At 43.1% G+C, this 20,139-nt stretch overlaps 2 protein-coding genes across 3 annotated transcripts in view; one reads left to right on the forward strand and one right to left on the reverse strand.

The window, feature by feature from the left end:
* lgals2a (lectin, galactoside-binding, soluble, 2a) overlaps positions 1 to 16,345 on the forward strand; it is a 114,535-nt gene extending 98,190 nt beyond the window's left edge. Inside the window, exons 2-4 of the mRNA XM_069720801.1 lie at positions 14,457 to 14,536; positions 15,248 to 15,419; positions 15,693 to 16,345. Of these exons, the coding sequence (XP_069576902.1) occupies positions 14,457 to 14,536; positions 15,248 to 15,419; positions 15,693 to 15,839 (399 nt within the window). The 3' untranslated portion in view covers positions 15,840 to 16,345. The remainder of the gene's footprint in view (positions 1 to 14,456; positions 14,537 to 15,247; positions 15,420 to 15,692) is intronic.
* Positions 58 to 8,277, reverse strand: gtpbp1 (GTP binding protein 1). Of its 2 annotated transcripts, XM_069720799.1 has the most exons (14): positions 8,077 to 8,277; positions 6,153 to 6,264; positions 5,867 to 6,047; positions 5,431 to 5,614; positions 4,858 to 5,022; positions 4,625 to 4,748; positions 4,312 to 4,426; positions 4,075 to 4,219; positions 3,794 to 3,976; positions 3,455 to 3,590; positions 3,000 to 3,178; positions 2,272 to 2,436; positions 1,896 to 1,946; positions 58 to 1,746 (listed from the first exon to the last, which is right to left on the reverse strand). In XM_069720799.1, the coding sequence occupies exons 1-14, from the start codon at positions 8,260 to 8,262 to the stop codon at positions 1,600 to 1,602; spliced, it is 2,073 nt and encodes a 690-aa protein (XP_069576900.1). In that variant the 5' UTR covers positions 8,263 to 8,277; the 3' UTR covers positions 58 to 1,599. The 2 variants fall into 2 exon arrangements, with proteins under 2 accessions (XP_069576900.1, XP_069576901.1); XM_069720800.1 differs by lacking the exon at positions 1,896 to 1,946.
* Positions 16,346 to 20,139: the final 3,794 nt, after the last annotated feature.

A 20,139-nucleotide genomic window follows, 5' to 3' on the forward strand; every position in this document is an offset into this window, starting at 1 on the left:
TCTGTTGAGTATTCTGCGATACATAGGAAATATTTCTTAACTTATGTTTATCTTTACTTGTTACATTTTTACCTGGACAGTTTTTCCATCCAACTTTCTTTTTTTTTTTTTTTTTCCAGGCTAACAGTAATGTTGTTGTATTGATTGTTATTCCTGCCAAGCTGAGCAGATTGATTTTTTTGTTTTGTTTTAAACTTTCATTGCTATATTTCACTTCCCTTTGTGCAGAAAACACAACCAACTGGGTTTACTTGACTGTAGCTACTGTATCTTGTGTAAATGACACAATCTTGACTGTCAAAAGATTAAATCCCAAGGAGAGTCTACTTAAAGAAAATCTAGCTTTTAACAGTTGCCACTTTATACACGTTACATGTGAAACTCAAAGACCTCACAACAGCACTCTGAAACCTGCTGCACGGAAACGGTTACAGTACATCGAAGGAAGAGAACATGATAAACGTATTGAAAAGCCTTCCCTCCTACTGCTGAATTAACCCAAGCCGAGAAATATTGTCACAGGTTCTGGTTGTCTAATGACTATTGGATAAAAGTGCACATGCAGAATAAGCAGCACCGTCGGAAAGTTCAGTAAAGTGTATTTATTAATGCATTTTTTTTTTTTTTTTTTTTTTTTTTCTTCGCGGCAAAGTGTATTTAAAATGTTACAACAGGCCATAACGCATGGGGTACTAGAATTACAAGTAACACTGCAGTATTTCAAATGATTAGCAGTAGCTGAAGTTACAAAGTATGTGCTGCATTTGTACGAACACTACTGGTATCGGGTTTGAAAATGGACTGACAATGGAAGCATGAGCGGAACTACTGAATCTAAGAGAGCAAGTGAGATTAGGTGAGAGGAATGAGACTACCCAGGAGTTAAATGTTCTGCATGTATGCCAAATAAATAACTGACAATTAGAAAACGCAATAGCTTATATTTTCCATATACGTAGAATTTGAAATCACCGTGTGCCCACTGCTACATTCATTTGTGATTTGCATACATTTTGCGCAGTGGCATCTTTCCAATCGGTAACGACTAACAGCTAATTTACATATGCAAGTATAAATAGTACAACTGTTTTATCATCGCGAACACACAGGGAATGCATGGGGGAGTTTCACCTTATAGCTGCTCGTATTGGAACTGGCCCCTTGTTTTGGGTTTAGCCTCCCTCCCTGCTGCCCCCCTCCCCTCCCCCCCCCCCCCGACACTGAGCCAGAGAACTGACTTCACATACACATAAAAGTCAATAAATCAACATCCTGAGTGAGGCTAACCTCAAAAACTTCCCATCAGCCAAACCATTCAAGAATAGTAAAGGCAGCTGACATTTTAAAATGCATAAAAAGGTGTATGCTTTTGGTTTGAGACGCAACCCCCTTCGTGTTCCCTTTTTAAAAACAAAATGAAAACTTTAAATGACCTGGTGTACAAAGGCAAGGAGTAGTAAGACTGAGGAGAGTGTCTCGCTCCAATCATCTGTATCCTTCATGGTTTGTGGAATGAAGACACTTGGTGGAGTGATAGAGAGGGGAGGTTTTTTTTTTTTTGGGGGGGGGGGGGGGGAGGAGGAGGGGCAGGAGAGCAATTCAGCAGCTTCCTGTCCCTGATGAGGAGGACGCTGCTGTTGAGTTGTTGTTGGTGGTGGTGGTGGTGGTGCTGCTGCTGCTGCTGTTCTGGCCTTTTCCTTTGTGCCTCTGGCCGCCCCTTCTCCTTCCACCGCCTCCGGACTTTGGCTACGAAGAAGAGACAAACCAAAACCCTTGATGAGGAGCCCAAACTGCAGCAAAACACTCAAGACCAGAAAAAAAAACGTTACTCCTTGGAAAATGGACCGGTTCAGGCTCCAATTGGGTTTCCTTTTCATTTCTAATCAACGCGTTACCTTGTTCTCTTTGTTGCCCTCCTTTATTTGAGGGTCCTCATCTCCCTCTCCCTTAGGAAGCCAGCCACGCAAGCAACGGGGAGGGAGAGAGAGAGTGTGAAGGAGTGATGACAAAGTAAAGAGTTGTGGATGAAATGAGACAAATCAAAGGGTATTGGTTGATGGGTGAGATGTTACATGGGACCAAAAAAAAAAAAAAAAAAAAAAGGGAGGAAGACAAGAGATTACCAAGTTAGAAAGTAGTAGTAATGTTCGGGCGAGCACTCGGTAAGAGGAAGGACATCCAAATAAAGCGCGGGAAGAGCGCTGGCACTCGCGCGCGCACACGGTATTTGTACAATACAGTATGTTTGAACATTTTGTTTCCTCAACTGACCGGTTGTGTTGTGTTGGCGCCGGCTGGCTGTGCTATCGTTGCTCCCTCTTCGCCAGCCGCTGCCACCGTGCCGTCCTCTTTTCGGAGCGGCGCCTTTTTTGTAGACTGCATTTTGATTTGTGGAGGTTTGGAGTTCGATGGCATGTTGTTGGTGGACTGCAAAAGCTGTGAAAGAATGCAGGTCAACACGTGAGCCGTCGCCCTGTTGTTTAAATGCCTAACTATCTGAACTTTAAACATGCAGTGCTGCGAGAACTGGCATTCCTGGTAAATGCTGCTAACCGTCTTGGGATAGGAGCCTTCCCAGTATTCTCTTATACTGCCCCAGAAAATTGGACACAATGAAAATGTGCGATGTTACACTTTTTTGCCCATTATTATTATTAATGCACTTTTTTTTTTTAGGAAAAGATGGTTCAGATCCAAAACAAAAACATCACCCAAAAAGCCTAAAGACAGAACTTGCCAGCGAAGCCCACAACAGGGCAAATACAACCATTAGATCTGAGAAAAGCCACCGAGTCCAATTCGATGCTCTGCGCAATGATCTGGTTAAGATGGCGCCCATAGCAACTTGGGTGCTGCATCTGAACCTCGTGATGGTAGGGCAAACCCTGTCCCGGAAATCGTTTCGGCCAATCGGAGCTCTTGAAATATGATTAGCCGCGTCACGTTCACGATATCCCGGTTGTAAACGCTTTGTCAAACTTCCCAGACGCCTTCGCTACCTTAGTGATGGTCCCCACAGCCTTGGTGCGTCCCTCCCTGAACACCAGCCTCTGCTCGCAGTGCAGGTACTCGGGGGTCTTGATGAAGCGGAAGTGGACTGAAGCCTTGTCCCCCGTCCGCAAGCAGTCTCTGTTCATGGACAGGATGGTGGCCGTCTGCCTTATGCTGCCACAGTGGACTTGTGTGTTGGGGGGAGGGAGGGGAAAAACGAGGTAACAAGGGGAAAAATTAAAATATGCACCTTTTACCTTTATTATGTGACTGTGAGATTATCATTCGTCAGGGAATAGACTCTGCTGTACTTCTATCAAAACATCATCACTGTTCACAACTCCTGGGGAGGCGAGACTATAAATTGTCCCCTTTTGTTCGAGTGACATCTAAGGATTTTAAATCCCACAACGCTAAAGTTAACCACAACGCGCACGTCTCTCTCCGTGTCCCTGTTACCCACCCATGGCCTGGTATCTTGGGGATATCGTAGTCGGGTGATGCAGCACCAGGATCTCGGCCTCAAACTCCCAAGTTGCCTGTGGGCTTAACCTCGGGGACACCATCACCATGCCTTTACGTATGGACGAACGCTTGATCTTCAGGAGGCGGCACGTGATGGCAGGAGCAAAGATGAGATGAGATGCCGAGGTGGAAAGACGTTAAAAAAAAAAAAAAAAACATTTTTCTAGATATTGCTGTAGATCATCTGCTACTGTGAGAAGCCAGGCTGAAAATTAGCCCACGTAATAAACATTTCCACTAAAAGCTACTGTCCCCCCCCCCGCCGACCCCCTCCTACCTTTTTGAGAGCAAACGAGGCAGTCTGGCCTCCTCTGACCTCCTTCACAGGCATTCTCTTGCGGTGGATGGATTTGACAGCGATGGGGATGAAGCTCCCGAGAGGATCCGGGCCCAACAGCATGGTGTCGTTCAGACGTATTAGCCCGCGTAGAGTCGTCCCTGATACTACAGTCCCCACTCCCTGAGACACAAACGGAACATGAGCTGCGGTTTTAGCGAGTAAGTTGGCAGGGCAGGTTTTGTGTTCAACAAGCGAGAGGAGGAGTGTCTTCAGAGTACCGGCACGGAGTAGGTATCGTCTATCTGAAACTCGGCGGGCTGGTCGTCCCGGTAGGACGTCCTGGAGGACAGCAGGTTGAGGAACATCTTCAGCAGGTCCATGTTCTCTCCAGACACGTTGGAGATCTGAAAGATGGGGCACATCCTGGAGGGGAGGGGGGGGGGGGACACGCACAGAGGTTACAGCGCAAGCATTTTAATTTGAACTCCTACGCCTGGCTGGGACAGACTCGGTACCTCTCAGAACTGAAGTTTGAAGCTGTGACTATGACGTCGTCCTTGTTCTGTACCAGGACGGGGATCTTCCTGCAGCCCGGGGACTTCAGTAACCTCTGGAGCAGCTTCAAGGTCTCTATTAGAAGAAAAGCAACAATTTGTAGCACGGACACAAACAATGAGAGTGCCACATAAAACTTAGAAAGTGAAGGTTTTGTTTGTGGAAATGCAGTCAGAACTGTATATTAGCCGACATATCAACACGAGGTCCATTGTGTAATACAGTAAAAGGAGTAAAAAAAAAAAAAAAAGAAAAAGAGTCCAGATGACTGACCTTGCAAGATGTTGGCTGGACACATGTCTATCTTGGTTACCACTACAAACACAGGCACATTCAGAGCTAAAGCCAGGCCCAGGTGCTCTTTGGTCATCCCTACGATACCGGCATTACTGCCCACCTGGAAATGGAGGGAGACACACGTTTTTTTTGGTTTTTTTTTTTATATATTTTCACTTTTTTTTTTTATATATATTTTACAAACACTTTATCCCTCCCTCCTTTCTGACCATGAGCATGCAGAAGTCGGGAAGGTGTCCGGTCATCCCGAACACGGTGGTCTTGAGGTACTTCTCGTGGCCGGCCAAGTCGATGAAGGTGATGACCTTGGAGGACTTCTCACAGATTTTGGTCCAGTCCAGGCTTCCTCCGTGGCTGTCCGGCTTGTTCACCACCTGGGGAAGACAGGCGCCGTACTATAAACCACACAGCGGCACATAACCTACGAGCATGTGGTAGGCGGTTGTGCCGTGGTTTACCCGCCTACTATACAAACATAAAAACTCCATTGTATAACGCTGGATGATATTCTACATTTGCTTGTGCACTGCAGTCTTTCGCATCTTGACCTGACTTTTGCAGGACGCCATCCTCTACAACCTCTTGTAAAGCTACAACTGCATCGCCTTTCCAGATAATAATACTATTTTATCCAGGAAGTTCGGCACATTTCGGAACCTCGCAGCGCGGCACGACGATCAATCATATGCGCCGTCAATAAAAAAAAAAAAAAAAAAATACGAATGCTTTTAAGAATTGCGGTTCTTTCAGAGGCATCGTGAAAGCGCCGATCCACCCCTCACCTGTCCCTCCTGGTCGAAGCCCAGGATATCGTTACCCACACTGCTGGTCCTGCCACTCTCCATCTCATGCTTGTGTCTGAAAAGTTTCTGGCGGGCAAAGCCTCTGCCGTTGTCCAGCTCACCGTGTGTCAACACTCCCAGTAGAGTGCTCTTACCGGCGTCCACATTCCCCACCACGGCAACCCTGAGGGACACAAGAGCGGCATGTCATCCGATGTTTTCGGCGCGATGGAGAGAAAGTCGACGCTAACGGCACGTTTACAGAGAAGGCGATTGATCGCACAGCGGGTGTCACCCACTCGTCGTTCCAACACGCCCGCCGAAGAGACGGACAGCAGTGCACGGCGCCCGAGCCCTTCGGCAGCCTCAAGGGAACGGTTGCATTGCGAGTGAAACGTCCCAGCAGACTGGAACCGCCACCCCCGGGACTGCTCACCTGACCTCCAGGAAGTCCAGCTCGCCCACACGCCTCCGAATCAGATAGTCCCGTACCAAACCGGCAGCCTCGTTGCGCTCTCGTAGGGTGATGAGGTCGGCGTCCAGTTGCTCACACATAGAGTGCACCGTGGCGACTGAGGCCTCCATATCTTTCTCGTCCAGACCCCAGTCACCGCCGTCTGCACAGGAACGGAAGGAGACGACATTTTGTTATGAGCTGCCCCGGCACAGACTGGGAAGGGTTTACAATCTTTTGTCGTTTGCAGAGGAAAGCTGTTCCTAACCCGAGCCCATCCCGACCACGTAGATCGTCTCTCCACAGCCCTCGTCCATCCTGTCCCGTAGCTGCCGTAGTAACGAGTCGTACTGCTCTCCGTTCGGGCTCACAAGCGCCAGCTATTTGGTTCCGGGGAGGCCAAGAGAATAAAAAGCACAGAGAGAGAGAGAGAGAGAACATTGAACATCACGACTGACTGGATGGTTGTTTTCAGGATTCACGTTCCGTTCCGTTCAGCTGACGCTTTTATCCAAAGCGACTTACAATAAGTGCATTTCGACCACGAGGGTACAAAACCCAGAACAACGGGAATCAAGAAAAGTACAATTTTCTTCAAGAAAGCCAAACTACAAAGTTCTATCGGTCAGTGCCGTTTTAAGCGCTGCTAAAGTTCTGCTGTTCAAGGTGAAGTCGGGAAGGGGCGCGTTTTTAGTTTGCGGCGGAAGACAGTTCCTTTCAAGGCAGACAGTGACTGAACCAGAGAATAATATGCATTCATTCAGGGTGTGTTTTATTACAAGCAAACAGCTTGTGTACTGTAATGTAGGCCATGAGGTGGGGGGGGGAAGTCAACCTGAAGGGAATTGCAAGTTCAAAAGCTGCTTTCCATATACAAATACAGCTGTCGCCCTTCCCATGAAATACCTCAAGGATACATATGAACGCAACGCTAATACCCGTGCTGATATAGACCTAAAAAACAAAATTTAAAAAAAAAAAATCCCATAATGCCAGTCAGAGCCAGAGTAAAAACTTCTTTAGGGTAATGCATTTTATGTTGGGATTTCTAGGACTGGTTTCTGCATTTAAATGGAACAAACAAATCTTGCTATTGTGGAAATGTGGTTTAAGTTCCTGTCTGGTCATTTTAAGTGTTAGGCTAAAAAATGATGAACACAATGTGCTTTTAATGTTGTGATTTCTTCAGTTTCACCAGCAAGTTAACAGCACAGGGGGTGTCCCCTGGAAAATCGGGTTACCGGCGGCGGCTATTACTACGACAGCAGATGTTAAAACTTGTGACAGTGCTACAGAAACGCATCGTGACGTAATGACTACAAAAGGGGTCCTAAAAAAAAAAACATCGATCCAAGTACATCAAAGTATTGGTTTATTGATAAAAAAAATTAAAAAAAAGTTACCACATCAGATCGATGGCATTGTCCGGAGCCACAAGTAAAGAAGGGACTGCATCCATGATGCAACCCTGTGCAATCTGTTTACGGGACCAATTACTCCACTGTAATGTGTCATTTGACTCTCGCAGGCACGAACCTGACCGCCTGTTAAGTCTCGCATTCAAACAAGTAGGATCACTTCATCATCGCCATCTAACTCTCGAGTCATTTCACAAGTTGCACTTCCACACGGCAACTTTGAATTGATCAAAAGAAGACCCGCAGCCTTTAGTGCTCGTGTGTACAAACTTGCTCAGCAGGATAACCTGACAACGTTGTTGTTGTTGTTGTTGTTGTGCTTCAACAGCCTGTGTGTGTGTGTGTGTGTTTACGGAGGTTAAACGCGCCGCGCCAAAGTCAATATTTTGGGTTTGACAGGAGCCATTTGTTGTCGCCCCGTCTTGCTTTGAACAGTACCGTCATCGCGCCGTCCAAAAGCCATTTATCCGTTTCAGCCATGCGGCGCGATGTGCTTTCCGCGCACCTCGGGACATATAAACGCGGGCAATCAGCTGGAGCTAGCGTTAGCCGCAGCTAAGCTACCCGTTTCATTTAACGTCAGCGAAAAGCAACCCGCGAGTCCAGAAAATCAGCCACGCGTGCCGTGCCGTGCCGTGCCGTGCCGGGGGTACGATTTGTGATCGTTAAATAGCTACGTGCAATAAAAAATGTACACAATTTCATTCATTCATTTGCAGTTTAGCGGCGGCGGCGGCGGCGCCGCACGGGCATCCGGGCCTTAAAAGCGTTTACCTTGCTGGTGAAGTCGATCCCGCGGTCCTCGGGCTCGCCGTTGATCGTGTCGCCGTCGTCGAAGCACTCGTCCCCGACGTCGTCCCCGCACCCGGGGGCGAATATACTCGCCGGTACCAAAGCGTCAGCCAGCGGCACGGAGCCCGGGCTTATGCCTGGCTCGTGCTGCGCTGCTATCGATGCCATTTTTTGTTTGTTGTTGTTGTTGTTGTTGTTGTTGTTTTTAAAGCCAACTTTGCAGCGCTAAATTTCAGACTGTTTCAAAATTTGTTGTTATGATGACGGACGAACACACGCACACACCAGCGACGCGCCGCAGACTGCGCGCTTAACGTTACTGAGCAAAAAAAACACACACACACACACACACACACACACACACACACACACACACACACACACACACACACACACCCGCCGCACGACAGATAACGTCGGTCGCAAATAATCTGACTTTCACTTCCACTTACATTTACTACGATATGACGCGTATTTTGTGTTTCGGGCCATTTAATAACACAAACTGCAGCCGGTTCATCAATATGAATGAGAAAGGTGTGTTGTTGTTTTTGTTTTTTTTACTTTCTATTCACCAATAGTGTGACTATGTTTAGCGGCGGACCAATGGAGTGAAGGGAGGGCGGCTGGGATGGAAGTATGTTGTAATCACAGTGAAACACATCAACATCAGATGCAAAAAAACAAAAAAAAAAAAGAGACGTCATGCTCTTTCAGAGAAGCTCGTTATTATAGTTTCACGTCACCGAAATACCTTTTGTCCAGTCCAGTTTTTAAATCTTATATTATAATCGGCGAATAATTTGGTTAATTACAAGAATAACGAGTGTCAATTAAATAAGTTTGTTCTGAAAATGAAATCTCCCGGGTATATATATATATATATTTTTTTTTTTTTTTTGCCGTTTAGGAAGATTTCCCTCCTACTTGAGAGGAACAATCTTGAGCTAAGTATCATCCTGTTTAAGCGACTGCAGCAGGGCAATGTTTCTAAGTACAGATAGTGATCTGTTTGGACTAACGAAAGAATGTAAAACTCAACGATCCTAAATTACTGCGATACCACAGTAAAACGGGTACATGGGCTATTAAATAAGTATCCTCAGAAGGCAACACCAATGCAAAGGTCCCCTTTGGGTTCCCCTTGATTAAAATAAAACAGTGAAGCTGACATAAAAAAAAACAGTGTCTACAACAGTAATTCAACGAGGGTAAATCATGTTTGAGTCTGTTATTCAGACTGTGCCGGTCTAAAATATGGTTTTAAATTTAAGCAGCCATCAGTCAGCCGGCAATATAACGTAGTGCTGTAGTACCTCACTGTCACCAGAGGAGGGCAGTGATCACTCGGGTCAACTGTCAACTGTACTCGACAAGAAGTTAAGTTAAAAACAATTCCAGTCCTCTTATAATAAAAGCTGTTAAAGGCAGCTTTGATAATATTCTGCGCTTCCAGTTATGTAAATGTTGGCGGAACAAGTCTACTTGTATTGCTGAGCTGATGCTCAACATGTAATTCATTTTGCATTGGTTTATATATTTTGATAATCAAATGTTGTAAATTATTAACACAAGTACAATATGACTTAAGTACCAGTACTGACATTTAAAATGATCACAATGGACAGTTTAAGTGAATATAATAATACCTGTGCCATTCATGGAGAAGTGTGTGTGTGTGTGTGTGTGTGTGTGTGTGTGTGTGTGTGTGTGTGTGTGTGTGTGTGTGTGTGTGTGTGTGTGTGTGTGTGTGTGTGTGTGTGTGTGTGTGTGTGTGTGTGTGTGTGTGTATGAGCTTTTCTCTGTTTATGTAAAAGTTCTCTGAGCAACTAGATCTGCTGACTGTCTTGAGACTGGTGTTTCGGGGCAAAAGGAAACAGATCACTTCTCTGTGGCCTATTGAACTTCTGATGCAACATTTCCAACTGTCAAACCATATTAATATAGGGTCCTAGAGGCATCATGTAGAAAGTTCAACCTTTGAATTATTTTCCAGAGGGATATGTGACGAGGAATCCAACTCTCGGTTTACTGCAACAGCCGACTGCCGATTCATCGGTTCACTTATATGCCAGCTGTTCGTGTTAAAAACAAGCCACACACGGTTTGAACAGTCAAAGAGAGCAGCTGCGCTAGCTGGTGTGTGAGTGTGCTTGTCTTTCAGTGAACGTAGTGTAACCAAATACAAAATAACCTTGTTTTAGGTTTTTTTTCTCTATATATGCAATATGCAACAGAGATGAAAGAATACTAGTACGTTGTACACTGTACAAGACACTGAAGTACTTGTTTGACACGACTGCCAAGGCAGCAAGTTAAACTAATATCCCAAAACCCAAAACTGTCACAGCAACACAGTGATCAAAGTAACTCGGGTTTTAGAAATAGTCATTGAATGCACAAACACACACACACACACACAAAAAAAAAATCTATTAATAACAACAAGGATTGGTATTCTAAGAGAGTAAGCAAAAAAAAGGATGACTCTGGCATCAGATACAATCGACAACAATCAAAAAAAACAATCTAAACATAAAAATGCATGAAGCCTCTTAGGCGCGAGACTGATGACTTTTCTGATTGGCCCACATTATTCCAGCAATGGACCATTTCCCATGGATAATAGAAACAGATTGGTTCAGTGAGTGTGTGTGGCAGGGAAGCTTGCCATCATATAAGCAGCATATTTGGCCGGCATTTTCAGCAACTACGATACCAGCCTGCTGTCTGTCTGTCTGTCTGTCTGTCCATCAACAAGAAATCTCAAGAGGAATCACACAATACTGTAAGATTTCACTTAAATCAACTTGTGAAAATCTCCTCATGAGAACCAAATCTGGTGACCAAATGTACTGTCCAACCATCTATGATATACATGCCGTACCGTGAACAAGATCACGGGGAGGAGCGAGAGGGTAGGGAGGTGTCACTTGTGTAAACCATCATCGTCTGTCATAAACTCCTGAGAACCTATGGAACAGTTCATCAAAATGTTTTCTCCTTTACTTAAATCAAACTTCCATAGGAAAACACATATATATTTATTTTAGTCAAAAGTGAGGGGATCTGACAGTAAAATGAATGTGGTCAGGTTTAAGTAACAAAATGGTTTAAATTTAGGAAAAGATCGGGATTTGGGTTAGAATAGAATATTAATGTACCGGTGTTACCAAGGGTAAATACGTTATATCTGTCTTCGTATCAGCTGATTAAGATTATGCCACAAAAGGCAGTTCTTGCACATATAGGCACAGTGTAAATGTAAAGGATATTATCCATACTGTATGTTTGCAGGACAGATTAAAATGCACACATCCTTGTGTCACATCCCATTAGACATCCAATCCAAACATGTACACATGGAACCATCATTTCAACACATAAAAGGGCAAAACCTCTTGATAAAGTTCATAATCCCAGACCAGTATGGTGCTCTTTGTGATCTGAATTTGAATTACATTCGTTTCCGATACACTGTGATGCAGTGTGTGTCTTCTTCGACTCACAGCAGCTGTGTCAGTTGTATGTCAGCAGCTGAAAGTGTGGTCTATTGCTGGCTCGGGGTCAGAGATTCATGTGATTTTGAGGATCTGACTTTGTTACAACATTTTCCTTTGGCTTATTTCTTTCCTAACTTCAGTTAACTTCCATGGCACTCAGACTTTTCTGAAACTCTCACATGTGCTCTCACTATAAATTACAAGCTATATACAGTAAGTGCGCATTAAGGCCGCTCTCTGCACTAAATATTTGGCTGTCTCCCTGGCAACAAATACATTTCTATTTTTGTCCTCCAGTGCTGCCTCTCAGCCAGACTCGACTCTAGCAGGTTACAATGTAACAGTCTGATGTCAGCAAACCAGCTTTCATTAATTATCCTCGCTTCACTGAGGTCTGCAAGTACTTGTTAATGTCTGTGTTGTTTATTCTATGGTCTATAACTTCACTTGGACTCAGCAGATGGGTGTTCAGCAATGGCACAATTGTATTGGATGTTTGAAATGTCACTCAGGTGGAAAGTCCCGCCCGCATAGTATATAGTCTGTGTGGGTGCAGCAGTGAGGCCCTGCAGCATTCCCACTCCCCCTCAGCTCTACTTGACCGGCTACATCTGCAAAGAAGATGAGTGTGAGTATCATTTTGACACCAATATTGTGCTTGCATTGCATTTACCCCTCTGTATTTTATGAAGGATATGGACAGTTGTATGTTAAACGTAGCACTGACAGCTGCTGCTATAGCTTTCTTTGTACCAGGCTGATGTAAGTGCACCAGCTGAACTATGCTTTAACTTATACTGGTCCCTGCACACAATTTTTATTTAGATTTTAAAAGCTATGGCCTTGTGGATTTCTTTGATTGCCTTGTATGGTCAAAATATTCACCACAGAGCACACATGCACGTTAGTCACCTATTAACCGAGTTAAGTTTTTCTCGACTACTGCAAATGCTTAAAAGTCAACTATTTATCCTGTCAGACACTTCCCGCAGTAATTTAACTGCACTGCAACAGACGTGCTTTTTTTTTTTTTCCATTTCGTTCCGGGCATTCCTTCTCTCTATCTCGGTAAAAGAGGCAGCAATGCATCCTGGTCTCTCTGGATTCATTAACTGAGTAGATTACAATAAAAGCCTTGCATCATTCTGGATTTTTGTTAGCCACAGGGGTAAACATATTTGGAAAGGGATGCAGCGGATCAAATCACATTAAAGCATAAAATGAAATAAAGTAATAAGCTACAATACTGTGATTCTCAAGTTTAACTCTTGGTGTAGAAAGGCTGTTATTTTTTACCCATTTCCGTCAAGGAATGTCTCTTGTCCTGTTAAATGTCTATTCTGTACGTATATTACACGTAAACTGTGGCAGGAGTACATTTGGAACGTAAAAAAAACATTTCTTGTAGTTGTGGTAGTTCGATCTCTTACTTACATACTGTATTTAGAGTGATTGTAGTCAGTTGGCAGATAGATTTTGACACTGTCATTGAGAGGTGAATGAGTTGACATTATGCAGATTCCTTTCAGACAGCAACGTCTGGGAGAGACACAACCTCGGCCCAGCCCCACACAGTTCAAGCCCCACTGCTATGTGTAATGAGCGCACTTCACAGATGGACTCTGCCATGGAAAGAATGTAATTCGATCACTTCCCTCCCTTTCGTTTCATGGATTGGTTGCTTTTTTAAATAGAAGTTTTTGGTTTTATTCCTGAATTGTGGTCTTTGGTTATCATCAACAACCTGCCACTGTCTATTTCAGCTAAGGACTAGTTTATGGGGTGTTCCGGAGAACACTATCACTAAAAGTCTATCCTCAATCTCTGCAAGTTTAATTACCTGGCCATTTTGAATATGAATATTATAAGCGAAAGAAACTTTTGAAGTCTTTACAGTTATTTTCCGTGAATGTTGGGTCTCTTGTTGACTGTATCCTGCAAAACTCACACAAGCAGTTCACATTCTTGCTCCTGTCTCCTGAAATGGGGCAATGATCGCCCTCTAACAGCAGTGGAGAAATGCCATTTTCAAATAATAATTAAATTTGCAAAAAGTATTAGGCATATGGACCTTTCCTCCATTATAGCTTCAAATTATAAAACATAAGAAATTCAAACTTGTGTCAAATCATGTCCTGTTTGCCACTGTGGTTCTGACAAAAGTACTCCAAGAACTCGTGTTTCTAATCTGCCTGGATATAATCATATTTTGCAGAGTCAGATCATCCATTTGTTTAATTCATGTGTTTAACTATATTTTGAGAAATTATAAATCCTCAAGGGGCTGCTATTTTTGTTCTTGTTACCGTGGTGATAGTTCACATTTCCCCCATTACATGAGAAAATATTACAACAGCGGTGATCTGTGTTTCATAACCAAATCATAGATTGCTTAAGTATAATGTTCTCATTTTGGTACAGCTTACTATTTCCCAGCCACATGTACAGTAGCAACTGTGAGCAGAGAATGTCTGCTGTGCTCATTCTTTTTTTTTTTCTTCTTCACTGTGTGGTTGCTATCTTGTATTTCATTTCGGAAAATATTACTCAGTTGAACACGATTCATCCCATTTTTCAACATTTTCCATCTCTGCCAAAAAAAAAAAAAATCAGTAGAGAGGAACATTTACACAGTGAGAAAGAGCTGGAACCTCTGACCAGCCAGTTAATGGGCATTTAATTGAAAACACATGTTTTGCAATTTCAAAGGATGAAGTGAGGAAAGGAGAATTGGCTGAGGCTACCACCAGTGCTGTTTTCTGCCTGAAGCCGCAATAATGATTGGATCTCGTAAAGTCCTGTAATATTACCACACAATAATGCTCCCCTCACTCCACTCCCCCTCTTCTCTCTGCACAGGGTATGATAATAAAGAACATGTCCTTCAAGGTTGGACAGACCCTGACTGTTGTGGGAGTCACCAAACCCGAAGCTTCAAAGTAAGTACTAGAATAATATATCACTGTGATTGATAAGTGAGTCACAGTAAAACAAAAAACAAAAAATCTCTCATTGGTTCTTTTGGGTGTTGTGGTCACACTAACAATAGATCACACCTCTAGCCCACAAACAAACTGCATGCTTGTCCTACAGAGTGCTTTTGTTTTGACTGTACTGATTGTAGTTTAAATGTAGCTCTGTGTAGGGTCTGACAAGGTTGCCGATGTGACGTGATTGTCTAAGTATCAAAGTCACAAGGCAGAAACTTAACAAAAAAAACGTGGTCAAAGAGGCCTTATTCAGTCTAATTTCTTTCTCAAGTTACATCGAAGAATGTTTTGAGGCTTCAAAAGTCCAACTACGAAGCATTTGCCTCTGTGTTTGGTTCCTATTATTCTTATTTATTTTTGTGCTTTCTGTCTTTATTCTGCTTTTCTGGGAATACGATGAAGGAAATCAACAGAAAGGCCATAATTTACATACACACTAACACAAAACCGGAGGACGACTCTTTAATCAGTGAAGGACTCGTTACTAACTTCCCCTCAGTTGTGGAAGTTAATGAAGTTGATGGCTAGCAGATGAAAACAGCAAAAACACAACTGCTGAGGTTCTCTCAATATTTTGTACACTGATGCTCCTCCCACTCACCTTCAATGGATGAAGCCAAATCTGAATGTAATAAATGTTTGTGTTTCTGTGCTCTGTAGTTTTGCAGTGAATGTTGGCCCCGACGAGCAGGACATTACACTGCACATCAACCCCCGTTTTAATGCCCATGGAGACGAGAATGCAGTTGTCTGCAATTCCTACCAGGGAGGCAACTGGTGTGAGGAGCACCGTGAGGGAGGATTTCCTTTCCAGCCGGGAGAGGAGTTCAAGGTGAGGGACATATCCTTGTGCGTATCTGCTGGTATTTACAGTAGGTTCTTTCTCTCTGCCAGTGATCTCTGTTGGAAAATGTGTTGTCACTGCATCTCTGATCCTCATTTGAGCACCTATTTGTAGACTCAGAGAGACTTTCAGACAGAGTTTACAGGTATTCATTGTGATATGATTTAACGGCGTTAACTGTTTAGTTTGAAAATCCACTCCGAAATAAGATGTAACATATTTTTTCTTCTTTCTCTCTATTTCACTCATCCCACCATTTAGCTCGCCATTGAATTCACTCCTTCAGAGTTTGTGGTGACTTTATCAGACGGCTCCAAAATACACTTCCCCAACCGCATGGGTGCAGAGAAATACTCGGTCATCAGCTTCGATGGGGACACTCGCATCAGAAGCTTTGAGATCAAGTAAACCTCCACCTTCCCGTCATCAATGGCTGGATAGAATTCTTTCTTCTTTTTTTTTTTTTTTCAATTTATCAACCAGCAGGTAACATATTACCCGAGGTTTTCAGATTCATGAATACACGTGGTACATGTGCCTTATATGCTTTCACATATTATGCAAGAATTGAGCTTGTTTAGAGCAGATGCAAGCAACGCTAGACATGGATAAGAAAAAGACTCACCAAGCAGTAATCCTCAATTACACGCACACACAAAAAAATACTGCATAGTATTGTAACTGTACGCTCTTTCTGCACACTTGACAAAAAGGCAAACCAAACATAAAGTAGTATTCAGCCAAAGTGTTCTTCTCTTTACATTTTGCAATGTTAAGTTGAAAAAGAAAACACATAAGGTGCCTTGAAAAGCTGCATGATTGTTTTGTTCTGCCAGACATTCCAGATTTGTAACTGAATACAATGCTTACCTGTAACAACATCTATTAAAATGTGTCCTTTTATTGAAAACGCATGACTTTGGTGACTCTTTATACTTGTCACACAAACATATTATCTGTCAGAAGTCCCTTCCTTCCCATTTAAATGACTCTATCACTGCGCTGCTCTACAATTTAACTTCACTTTAGGTAAAACTTCACAACTTCAGGCTATGAACTGACTTGTGAAAAAAAAAAACATCACTTACCAACATAAAAAAATGTAATGTTTCCTGCATTAGTGCCATTTAAAGCTATATGCCACATCCTTGACTGACCTTCCTCATTTCTTTGGAGCTTGGCGGAGCTATTTTGTCTCCACAAGAACATCTGATCAGCGGCAGCTCCAAACAAACAAGACTTGAAGCCTCAACTAATAGACAGAGCTTCAACATAAGGGACTGGAAGCCTCAATCTAAAAAACAATTCTGTAAATTGTGTCTGTTTAAGTTTCTTAAAATTCAAACATAAAAAAAAGATGAGCAGTAATTACCCATGTAAGCCAGCAGATGTCACCGTTGCTATATTATTGCAGTATACTAATAGATGATGGTGGGAAAACATGTTTCAGTTCGCATACAAAATCTACTTCTGCTTTTCTGTAAATTAAGTATTAAATGTGTGTGACACAGTGCATTTGTTTGTCCACTGGGATACACAGAAAATGCCTATCCATCTTCCAGGCATCAAGTGGGATTAGATATTACGATTTCTTATTAACTAAACACAATTAGACAGTCTTAAAGTAGTATAAGCTATAGATTTTGAATAATTCAGTTCATGTGACCAAAACCTGTGTTGTAAACAAACTCAAGATAGTGAAGTAAGGTTTTAAACAAACATCATATAATCTGACAGGTCTACTGGCCGCTTGCTGACCAACATAATGGGTTTTACATGCATGCAGTAGCACAGAGATGGAAATGAAATCATAGAAATACAAAAATCTCTGCAGTGGTTCCAACCAGACACTTTGTGTGTGTGTGTGTGTGTGTGTGTGTGTGTGTGTGTGTGTGTGTGTGTGTGTGTGTGTGTGTGTGTGTGTGTGTGTGTGTGTGTGTGTTGAGAGATTTGTGAGTATTATAATAATCTAATCTGATGTAACAGAGGGCAATATGTGAGAGGCTGATTTAAGGAGCACATCATAGACAGGAGGAAGTAACAGAGTTTATTTGAGAGAACAGGTTCACATGCTTTGATCCTTTAAGATAAAGGCTGATGGGATCACGTCAGGTGACCTTTTCTTTCTTGGTTGTTTGGATTCATTAACAACAGGTGCATGGATGTGCTGTATGTATATGTGTGTGTGCGCTTGTATTTGTGTGAGGTAATGACTGCTGTGAAGGTACCTGGGGTGTCAAAGGTGATGTCTCCGGGGGAGGAGATTCGGTTGCCATGATGACTGCATTTCAGTCCCTCTTCTCTTTTCTCTCTCACCACCGTCTCTCCATCTCCCTCTTCCTCCTCCCGCCTCCATCTCTCTCCCTCTGTTTCCACATATTGCTCTCTGCCTTTCCCATATCTTTCCCTCTCTTCCACCTTCACCTATGGATTATTTTTTAACTTTTCCTCTCTCTGCCAAATGGTCTCCCTATGTCTCCTACTTTCTATCACTCCTCAGCTCTAACCCATCCCTTTGAATACATTCTTAACTGGAAATAACACATTTTAACACTTCCTTTCTTCATTATTCTGTGGCAAACAAAATGAATGTCCAGCAGTGTGTTGTTAGCACACCCATATGTTTGTTTGAGATCATTTTAGCCTGGCTCGAGACTGTCCTCTAACCCTGACTCTCTTTGCTGAGGCTCACACACCGTTAGATGATGTGTATGAACTGCAAAACAGGTGAGGGGAGTAAATGTGTGTGCCTGTGTCTCGCAGAAATATTAGATGAGCTGTGTGTTGTTCAGTTACATTGATCCATTATGTCAATTTTTTTACAAAACACTGTGCCGCTGGTGGGAAGGATAAGGGTCCACATCCAATCAATCATGTTAAGGCTTTGATTAACAGATTCCAATTACCTCGCTCATAGGCCCTAGAGGAATATACTCACACATACAAACCCAGAAACACGCACACAAACACAAACACACACACACACACACGCTCATTTATGTAAATGTGTGTGATTTCAGCCGTCAGACAGCAGGATATGCCACGCTGTCAGTTCTTTAAATCCATTTCATGTAATGAGTATGGAGGGTGTTTAACACATTCCTGCGTTACCTTCACCTGTGCCATGTCACTTCTTCGGTGAGTGTGAGCGAATGTGCTGAAATGTGTGCAATGGAATGATTCACCTCAGCTTACATAAAACCTTTGTCTATATTTAGTGCCAGCATGACTCCAGATTTCTGCACCGAAGCTATCAGCCACACATTGAGATGTGCGTGGGTTTGCCCTGAGCTGACTGCGGTCCTGGTTTCTTGCTCTGCGAACATGACAAATAAATCTGAGTTTAAGTGTTGCATGGATGCATATGTTCCATGTGTGCTGACAGTAGGCTGCCATGGGTAAATGGAAAGGGGTTGGTGAGGAGAGAAGGATGAGAGGGACGCAAACACCATCAAACACAAACATGTCGGTTTATAAGGTCACAAAAAGTCAGGTGGATAATTCTCTGTAACAATTCGATGCAGAGACTTTGACATCAGCTTTATCCTGACTCAGCTGACTATGGGCGAATGTGGGGGACACCCTGAACTGGTCGCCGGCCAACAGAGAAAGGTTTTACGACCACATTCATGGCCTGGGGAAGGAAGCCAGAGCACCCAGAAAAAAAACCAACAACACAGGCACAGGAAGCAGAACTCCATACAGCAAGACCTCAACCACCCAGCAGGCTCAAACCCAGAACATCCTTGCTGTAAGGCGACTGCACAACCCCGCCACATGTATTCCAACCAACCACATATAAAATATGAGGCAGCAGTACAACATCAACTAAAAGTTCATCATATAAAAACATTTTCTACAAAATGGATGACTCTTTATCAATTTTAAACCTGTGCAAACTTGTTATTATATGTTATTATGTTTATACTGAGTGTCATGACTTTTCAATGAACGAGCTTTTATGTGTTATTTTCTCAAATAAATGTTTCTAGTTGAATATGAATAGTGCATAATAAAAACGTATCACAGTCCTTGACTTCTCTGTTAAGGAGCAAAATGCCACCTGCAGTCTGATATTCAGATAGTCTTTGGTCGTGCATGGTGGCTGATAAAACATGAGCTGAGTGTTGAGGCACAGCTTGATTCTCAGAAAAATACAAATTAAAATGTTCATCTAGAAAAATCAGACTGAGACCCCTCTGTTGTAAACTTCATTAAAACACCTTTGTGGGAATCAAACCGAAGATTGTTTTTGTAAGTTACATTACAAAACTGTGTGTTTCTTCTTTAAAGGCTTACTGCTCTGTGTACCTGCCAATCTGTAAAGGTGGAAACCCAGGGCGACTTCCTGTTTGTCCTAAAGAATAACCATAACAGCCTGGAGACTACACCGTCATTGACCTGCCACACAGTGACAGCATGTTTGTGTTTGGGTGCAGAGATATGTATGAATGTCAGCGTAAGTAACCTTTTCACTGCAGTGACATCTCTCAAGCACCTGGTATTAACGTCTGTGCTGGGTGGTTAGATCACAATTGGTCAGCTAAAAGTAAAGATGTGAACGCACCCAGGACGCATTGAGATGTGGTCTGCTCAGACCACGTTTGGAGATGGTCTGGGAGCCATGTGATCGCATTCTTTCAGCAGTGTGTATGCAGTGCATCTTGGGCCACATTGACGGAAAACCTACTCGGCTGACGTCGTCTGA

This window comes from Brachyistius frenatus, unplaced genomic scaffold, assembly GCF_029030835.1.
Source record: "Brachyistius frenatus isolate BFR_SWC_R1_liver_20210118 unplaced genomic scaffold, ASM2903083v1 Contig_251, whole genome shotgun sequence".
In the NCBI taxonomy this organism is placed as follows: Eukaryota; Metazoa; Chordata; class Actinopteri; family Embiotocidae; genus Brachyistius; species Brachyistius frenatus.

Bases quoted from the DNA above. Each gene is read 5' to 3' on its own strand.
- gtpbp1 (XM_069720799.1), bottom strand. From the start codon at position 8,262: ATGGCATCGATAGCAGCGCAGCACGAGCCAGGCATAAGCCCGGGCTCC. The intron at 4,749-4,857 runs GTCAGAAAGGAG...CTCCATTTCCAG, and splicing joins CCGACTTCTGCATGCTCATG to GTGGGCAGTAATGCCGGTAT. The intron at 2,437-2,999 runs GTAGCGAAGGCG...ATTCTTTCACAG, and splicing joins CTGTGGGGACCATCACTAAG to CTTTTGCAGTCCACCAACAA.